This window comes from Triturus cristatus, chromosome 4_2, assembly GCF_964204655.1.
Source record: "Triturus cristatus chromosome 4_2, aTriCri1.1, whole genome shotgun sequence".
Taxonomy (NCBI): Eukaryota; Metazoa; Chordata; class Amphibia; order Caudata; family Salamandridae; genus Triturus; species Triturus cristatus.
This window is the reverse complement of record NC_140586.1, coordinates 219,156,388-219,165,055: the sequence shown is the minus strand read 5'-3', so window position 1 is coordinate 219,165,055 and position 8,668 is coordinate 219,156,388. Positions and strand designations below refer to the sequence as shown.

The following is an 8,668-nucleotide window of genomic DNA, read 5'->3' as shown; positions in this document are numbered from 1 at the left end:
GCCCAGATGATGGCAATGGACGACACGGACACCAGGTGGTATAGTGTATTAACTGGCCACAAGCATGTGCACTTGGGCCCTTTATTGTCGGGCCACATCACACGTGACACCCGTGATGGATGGGTGGAAGTGCCAGTGTGCCCAGCCCTTGAGGGAGGGGCTGGGAAAACTCATATCCTGCCGAACACTAGAACGTGTCCTGCAGGACACTACATTCCTCCCCAACTTTAATGGAGAACAACAACAACAATTAGTTCAACCAGTGGAGAGGAACAGTCAGCTGAACACCACAAGGTCCATCAGTCTTACGAGTCAGGTGGCAAGAAGACATCAGACATGGGCTGGTGACTCTGCCTGCAACAGGACCATCTCGGCAAGCACCCGTAGTTTAACATGAGGGGTTCAGGACACGACCGCTGGCTTGGAGACGTCCGTTGCATACCGTCAGTTCTCTGATGATAACATGACTTGCAGTCTTGCAGGGCTCCACTTTGCTGACGTCGGGGATGGTCTGTAGTGAGTTCTAACAGTTCATACAATGGGATGCGTCATGAGCATGGATAGAGTCCATGGTGAGAGTTCACGGAGGTGTTGCCTGATCAACTGTCTCTGTTGAACCGCTTGGCTGTAACCGATAACCTGTCGGTTGGGCAATGTCTCTTCTCACTCTCCCGCCTGGGGAGGCCCGTTGTCGGGGTTGCTGCAGGACTGCAGGAGGGCTGCGCTGGGGCCGCCTGTGTGCTGACTGGAGGCAACTGCAGGACCACCGAGGAGCAGTTACTTAGCCGTACGCACAACCCTCGAGGGTGGATGAGTCTTGGCCAAGACTTGCTCTCGCTGCAGCTGTTCAGGGATATGCCAGGTTCACATGTAGCCTCTGGTTTCTTTTGTTGACTGGTGTGGTAACGGTGTAGGACTCCAGTCCATCGGTACTCTGGGAGTGGTGTTGTTTGTGAGGGCTGGGGTGATGGCGGTTGCCAGCCATGTGGTGGGTCGGAAAGACAGGTGGTGTTGCCTTGCTGGGAGAGTTGGAAGTCAGGAGGGACTTAGCAGCCATGTGTCTCCGCCTTGCTGAAGTTGATCTTCGGTGGCGGCTTGACATGTAGAGTGTGCATATCCTCTCTTGCCTGGCTTGGGGCCACTGTCGATTCCATCTTGAGACAGTGTGAGGAAAGACACTCGGTGCTGATCTTCATCCATGGCATCTGCGGTCGGGAGCAAGGATGCCGTTTGACTTAGACTGCCGAAACTCTGGGATAGACGGTCGCCTAGGGAAGCGTTGGGATGAGACGCAGTTTGCGCTCGCTGTGGCTTATGTTCGGTTCTCCCGTGAGGCTGTATCCAGGGATGTTGGTTAACGCTCACCTTGAGAAGCGTTGGGATGAGATGCAGTTTGCGCTCGCTGCGGCTTATGTTCGGTTCTCCCGTGAGGCTGTATCCAGGGACGTCGATCCGCCTTGGTGGCTGTCTGGTGTGTCAGGGTGTGCTCTTGGCTTGCTGTGCGAGTCCTCGGTCTTCTCTCCTTGTTGGTCTTTTCAGCCGGTTTCCTCTTCTTCCCTTCGGGGTGACAGGGGCTGTCACGCTTCTTCCTTCGAGGACGATGTACTTGGACCTCGAGGCGGCGCCGTCGTGGCGCCTGCTTTCTTCTTTCCGGTGTGCTTGTCCGGACTGTTCACTTTGTGTGACATGCTCCTTGCTTGCTGTGCGACGTGACTTCCGGTCACGTGTCGCCGGAGCACCAGTTGCTGTGGTGGCCTGCCACGTGGAGTGTGCGACTCCTCTCTTGCCTGTCTTGGGTCACGGCCGACTCCTTCTTGAGGCAATGTGAGGGAGGACACTGTTTTGTCTTCGGCCCACTGCGGGGCTTCGCTGGTAGTTGCTCTCTGTGCTGCGTTCAGCAGTGCTTCTTTGTGGAGATGCCTCTGTCTCCCAGGCGCCTGCCCGTGCTGTCAAGTTTGCTGGGGCTGTCTTCTGCTCACCTCTGTCTTTGCGCACTCTTCGTCCTTCGGGCGGCCTCCTCTGCTGCTTGGAATGCCTGCTCCTCTTTCTTGCGGTGATGGCCGTTCACCACCAAGGGTAGGTGGCACACTGTTCTTGCTTGTGGTGGCGTAAAACAGCCACTGGCGGCGTGTGCGCCACGCACGTTCTGCTTTCGTCTTTTGTGGGCTATCTGCCTTGGGGCTTTAAGTTCTTGGCTCCAAGTGGGCTCCTGGCTGTGCTGTCGGGCTCTCTGGTGCAGACTTCTGCACACTGTCACCTTGCGTGCTTAGTCCTTTTTGTGGGCACCCTCTTCTGGCGCTTGGCGTTACAGTTTTTCCTTCTGTGTTGAGATGGTGGCTGTTCACCCCTGGGGGATGCGGTGCACTCGTCACTTGTGGTGGTGTAGGTCAGCCATGGTGCTTTCCTGGTGCTTGACTGCCTTTCCCGTTATCTGTGCTGTACCTTACTTGGCCACTTGATGCTTCTGTTGGCTGGGGCAGCTTTGGGGCTTGTTGTCTGATGTGGTTGTGCTGAGTCCTCTACACTAGACTCTCTGTGGCTGCATCTGGCTTTACCGTCTTTGCTATTGCTGTACTCCAAACAGCCTGGTTGTCGTAGATCCTCAGAGCACAGAGTAGTGCAGGCCCCTTTCATTCAGGTACCAGCCCCTCTGTCCTCTAAAAACTCACATGCAGGCTGTCTTGCAGGGCTGACTCACTGGTTTCTTCTTTCTGGGCCAGGGATGATAGGTGTGTCACGAAGCACACCACTTGTTCAATGTTATGGACCATTTCATTTTAAACAGCCGATGAATTACTGGAGCGATATTTCCAAATGGCCACTAGGTGGCAGTGTAGCGTGTTGTAATGTTGCACTTGCATTTAGCAGTGCTTCTTTTCATTGGAGTTTTCCCCAGTGTTCTTTTCCTTTGTTAACTGTGCGCGTGGGTTCCACCAACAAGTTTGTACTGTGGCTGGTGTTGTTCGGGCTGGACTGTTCCCATGAGGCGCAGGGTCAGACTGATTTGCATATGGCCATGTCTGAACTGGGGTGGCAGAGTGGGCTAAAGAACGGTGATGGATCAAACCCAGATCTGTTGACTGGGTGTGAGTGTTTGATTGGTTCTGATGCTCCGTCCATCACCACCCCCTTTTGTACCGCGATGGCGTTGGAGGGACCACACTTTCTGTGTGCTCCGCTTATCTCGAATAAAGACATCTTTCTCCTGAAATTGACTACGTGTAATCACCACATAATGCGTTGCACAGGCACCGGCAGTCTTTTCCTTAATTGTGGGCCTTTACCTTCAATGCTGGTGCTGGGCTTCGGTGCAGCTGGGAAGTCAGGTGCAGAGCCTCTCTCAATGCGGCAGGGCTCAGGGCAGTGCTCTCCCTCATACACGATTGCACGCTGCTGGTAGCTACCTCCTTGTGTTGAAACACCGCTTCCCTCACAATCCGATCCTCCTCTTGTTGCGGGACAGATGGTATCACGGGAGCAGTGAATGGACACCTAGAGCCTCTGGATATGTGAGCACCGGCCTGCAGCGGTGAGTCCCATTAAGCCCACATGCTGTGTGGACATACCGCGCTGGGGATTGTCTCCTTAGTTGGCGGGTGCCACCATTGGCTGAGGAGCGTCTCTCTGCCCCTATCTTGCTAGCAGGCAATGCTGATGCCGTGCAGGAGCCGCCGGGGCAAAGGGGCTTACTTCTGCTGGTGCAGGGCGCTGTGTACACTGCGCGTCTTGAGTGTACCTTGCCCACGGCGCCGTAACGTCTTTACTGCCTCTCCACTCTATTTGCTGAGTATGTTGGTGGGCCTTCGTGGGTGTCGGCGCAAGAACGGCAACTCCTGCAGGTGCTCTTTTCACTCTTTCTTAGAGCAGACGTGCAGCTGCCCATGGTCACCAGGTGGCGCTGCATGTGCTTCATGCCTGCCACGATGGGGATCTGCGCGGCAGGAAAGCCATGCCTCAGAGCGCTTCCCGCCACACCATGCCACGGCGCCTTGTTGCTTGTGGTCAGCGCACGGAAGAGTGCAGAGGTGAGTGCCGGTTGGTGCGCAGTTCCTCGTTTGCTCACGGCGGTCAGGAGGCAGGGAGTGATCCTTGCCACAACACTTTTGTGTGCCCGCAGCCCCTTCTTCTGAACAGAGTGGGAATGGGGCAGTGAAGAATTCAGGTGGTGCGGCTGCTCCGCATTCTCCGGAAACAACAGCTCGGTCCTCAGACTGATACTGTTGGTGCAGGGCATGTAGTGAGACGGCGTTCATCTTCTCCCTTTTTCCGGTGCAGAAACAGCAGGTGGGGCAGCCTGTGGATGCCTTAGTATGTGGGGGTACTTCGAGAGTCAGAACCGTGTCTTCATAAAGCTCTGGGCCAGCCATGGCGATTCCCCTCACGTTTGTTTTCTTTTGTCACTAACCTCTCGCTGCCGGCCGGTGAGTATCAGGGCTGCTGCGGCATAAGTATTTGGGCGTCTGCAGGGACCTCCCCGGGTGACGCCAGTTAGTGCACTGAGTGACATTATTCTCACTCAGCGCTGCCTCTGCTGTGATCTTGCTGGCAGTAGGCGTGGGGGAGCCTATGCTTCTCATCGGGAACTATGAGGCGGCGGCCACTGTACACACGGGGCTCGACCCCCTCGTCGCCAATGTGGTGTCAGGCCGCAATGGACGACACGAACACCAGGTGGTATAGTGTAGTAACTGGCCACAAGCACATGCACCCGGGCCCTTTTATTTTTGGAGCCACATCACGCGTGACACCCGTGATGGATGGGTGGAAGGGCCAGTGTGCCCAGCCCTCGAGGGAGTGGCTGGGAAAACTCATATCATGCCAAACACTAGAACGTGTCCTGCAGGACACTACATACCCCTGACAAGGCATCGAAGTGCTTGTGATGTATTCAATATTTTACGACTGTCGGTGGGACAGTTGCTGCATGCTTTCTGTAAACAAGCAACGTTCATTCACGTCATTAATGTCATACATGCCAACATTTCTAGAACAGGAAGGTGGAGGATTTTAAAAAATAAATCAGGGGAATTAATGTTACCCATGTGTAATGTTCATAGTGCGGGGTGACGCTTCAGTTCACCCACGCACGTAGCATGCGCCTGATACCCAGCGCATGACTCAATGCGCTAGTACAGTGGTTCCCAAACTTTTTTGACCCGTGGCTCCCTTGACCTAATTGGCAGTTGGCCGTGGCTCCCCACCATTTTTTTCCGGGTGGGCGTGGGGTGGGAGGGGGATGTAAGCCCGACCTCGGGAGTACTTCCTGTTGTCTTCCTTAAATTAATTGGGATGCAATGAAGGTATTATAATCATATTTGTAACAAAATACGAAGATAACAGCCGTTTAATAAAAATTTGTTAAGTGTGAAGCGATACAAGATTAATAGCCAAATATGTTTCCATGAAACTTTTTTTAACCGCACAATAGTTCAAAAATTTCTATACAATAAAATATCTTTTCAATGGACAGGTAAAACAACAGAGTCTGAAATTTACCTTACAAATCCTAGTGAGATGGATGTGCTTGTTTTTCCTTACATAACTCCTGAAATCTTGGAGTTATTTTCGAGATCGCAACACGCATTTCTTTTTCAAGGTTAATTTTTGCCCTATATTTAGACTTTATCACTGCAACTGCTGAGAAACCAGCTTCACAAAGGTACGAAGTAGCAAAAGGGATCAAAACATGCAGGGCTCTCTTGCTTATCATTGGATATTCATCACCAGCTTGGCACCAGAAGTCAAGCAGTGACTGAGACTGGAACCTTACTTTCAATGTTGAGTCACTTGAAACATCAATAAGCTGTTCTGCTTCCTCATTGCTGAAATGCTGAGGTATCTCAGCATTGAAGGGGTCTCTCACCCATTTTATTGGCTCCACTTCATCCTCTGGAAAATATTTATCAAGGTAAAAACGCAGTTGAGACAAATACAGAACAAAAACGGTCCTCAGTTCCGCCTTTAACACCATCTCATTCTCCTGCAGAAACTGGTCCAATGAAGGAAAACATGTATAGTCACCTTTGCTTATACTACTTTTCCAAAGGATCACTTTCTTCTTAAAGCCTGAAACTTTGTCTGACAGTTGCAAGATGTTAGTATTATTGCCTTGCAAGGACTTGTTCAGTGCATTCAGTTTTTCAAATAGATCATAAGCCATTTGTATTAGAAAGTCTGCATCAATAAACTTGTCAGCAAAACAATGTTCATCATCATGTAGATACGAGTATATTTCATTCCTCAGTTCATACACCCTAAGCAGGGAGTTACCTAGAGACAGCCACCGAGAACTGCTGTAGAACAAGAGACATGAGTGTTCCGCACCCATGTCCTCACACAGTTTAGCAAAAAATCTTGCTTTCAATGGTCTTGTTTTAATATAATTTACCACTCTGATGACAATTTTCAGAATACCATGCAGTTCTTCACTGAGGTTTCCTGCTGCCAGTGCTTCTCTGTGAATTATGCAGTGTGTCCAAACAGCATTAGGAGCTTTAGATCGTATGCGAGCTTGAAGTCCTTGGTAGCATCCTGCCATGGAACGGCCCCCATCTGTACAAACTCCAACACATCTCTCCCAGTCAATTTGATTCTGTTGCATAAAATCATCCACAACCGCATACAAGTCTTGGCCTGTAGTTCCACCTTTGATTTCTTTACAGAACAACAAATCCTCAACAATTTGTTTTTCGTATAGAAACCTGACATAGCAAATAAGGTGGGTGTCTTTGTGGTTGTCTGTTGCCTCATCCAGCTGGAGTGCAAAGTCTTTGCCTCTTAGATTACAGATGAGCTGCTCGTTAATATCTTCAGCCATATCATTTATCCTCCGGCTGATGGTATTATTAGAAAGAGGCACTTTCAGCAGCTGTTTACCCGCATCATCGCCGAGCATGATTGTTACCATCTCAACAGCAGCAGGCAAGATCAGCTCTTCTGCAATTGTGTGGGGTTTTTTACTCTGTGCAACTAGATAGGCCACTTTATATGAAGACAGGAGGGCGTTACTATTAATTTTGGTTTGTTTTGAGAAAGTGGACTTTTGTAGTTTGGCTTCTGCAACTTTTCTTACAAAAAATTCCCTTGGCTTTCCGACCACATTTGGGTGAAGACTTTCAAGATGTCGCTTAAGTTTACTTGGAAGCATGGATTCCAGAGCCAAAACTTTCAAACAGATTGCACATTGAGGACGGTCCTCGTTATTAACCTGGACACACGTGAAACCATAATCCAAATACCTGTCATCGTACTTTCTGTACTTGGCCTTTCGTTTCCCGTCCTCTTTTTTGTCAGGAGAACCTGCAACTTCACTTTGCTCAGACGAACTTGACATTAGAAATCTCTTCATTGTCAATCAGAAAGATGGGAATCAGTTCCTCTAGTCGTAATTATTCGGATTGAGAAGAATATACAAAATACATAAAGAAAGGTCTTTCTATCTGTAAAGTTCCTGGCCGTCTTTTCTTTTCCTTTGCTGAAGTATTCTCAGGTTTCTTGCGGGTCTCATCCACAGTCTCCACGGAATAATAAGCCTGAAGTACAAAACATCCAGGTAAGACAAGTAGAAGTAGAACTAAAGTTATTCTCTGCCTAATGATGGATCTGTTATTTCTGTTATTTTGCTATAGTAGCCCATGATGATGGTGACCATTTGGACTTATTATTCTTATTGGCACCCCGCACAGACAGAAAGAGCACTCAGTTTTTACACGAAATCTAAGGTCAAATAAAATGGCAAATGGAACGTTTTCTGCAATTTAGTGCAGCGGTTGCAACCAACAATAGAAAACATGAGCAACTCTGACTTAGTTCAAACAGTGCTGGATTCCTGGGTGGACCGGCTTTAGAACTGGTGGTGCCCCGTGCCAATGTTTTTGGGCGCTCCCCCTCACAATGACCACCTCCGACACGGATGCCCTCCCTACTACCCTTCAACAGTCTCCATAACCACTCTCTCTCAAATGCATTTAATACATTTCATAGCGTCACTCATAAAAGTGAAGGCAGGGCCGGCTCTAGGGAGGTGCGACCGGTGCCACCACACCGGGTGCTGACTTCGCACAGGGGCGTAAATGCACCTGCTGCCCCGTTTCTGGCCTCTAGCAGTGTCCAGGCAGCAATTAAAATGTCAATAAAGCTACGGTGATTAATGTTCTCCCAGGCGAGATCAGAGTTTTGCCTAATAGAAGTTTTGACTCAAAGTTGTTATTCTTGGTTAGGTAGTGCAGAGGGTTGATATGCCTGCTGCACAGAACATTTACCATGCAGATCACCAAGCAAAATTCATTTTGCCAGTTCCATCGTGATTCTACCATACACTCAAATGAGAGAGATATTTGTGGGTACTAAAAGCAGAGGTTAGTCTTGCCGAATCTTCTGCCCAACCTACATTTTACACCCGTATCACCAGCATTATTTTTACTGTAAAAACGGCACACGTTAAAAATCGGACATAAAATGTAAGCCAAGCCAAGGCCTTCTTCTCTCTGAGAGAAGTCATTGGCTTGGCTTACATTTTATGTCAGATTTTTAACGTGCGTCGTTTTTACAGTAAAAATAATGCTGGTGAAATGTCGATCACAGTTTGGAAACCACGGCCTTAAAGGTGACAAAAGGGGCAAAAGGTGAAGGTGGCGAGAGGAAAAGCCAAATGCACAGAAAGGCAAAA

General features: G+C 49.6%; 1 protein-coding gene across 1 annotated transcript; it reads right to left on the bottom strand.

The window, feature by feature from the left end:
• Positions 1-4,896: 4,896 nt before the first annotated feature.
• LOC146833442 (zinc finger BED domain-containing protein 5-like) lies at positions 4,897-7,348 on the bottom strand. Its single transcript, XM_085599903.1, has 3 exons — positions 6,559-7,348; positions 5,934-6,270; positions 4,897-4,984 (listed from the first exon to the last, which is right to left on the bottom strand). The coding sequence occupies exons 1-3, from the start codon at positions 7,346-7,348 to the stop codon at positions 4,897-4,899; spliced, it is 1,215 nt and encodes a 404-aa protein (XP_085456029.1).
• Positions 7,349-8,668: the final 1,320 nt, after the last annotated feature.

What these genes read in the sequence shown, in the direction of transcription:
- LOC146833442 (XM_085599903.1), bottom strand. Translation starts at nt 7,348, where the DNA reads ATGAAGAGATTTCTAATGTCAAGTTCGTCTGAGCAAAGTGAAGTTGCA. An exon ending in GGAGAGATGTGTTGGAGTTT is followed by an intron (nt 6,271 to 6,558) that starts GTACAGATGGGG and finishes GGCTGTCTCTAG; the next exon opens with GTAACTCCCTGCTTAGGGTG. An exon ending in CTGAGGACCGTTTTTGTTCT is followed by an intron (nt 4,985 to 5,933) that starts GTATTTGTCTCA and finishes TTCCTGTTCTAG; the next exon opens with AAATGTTGGCATGTATGACA.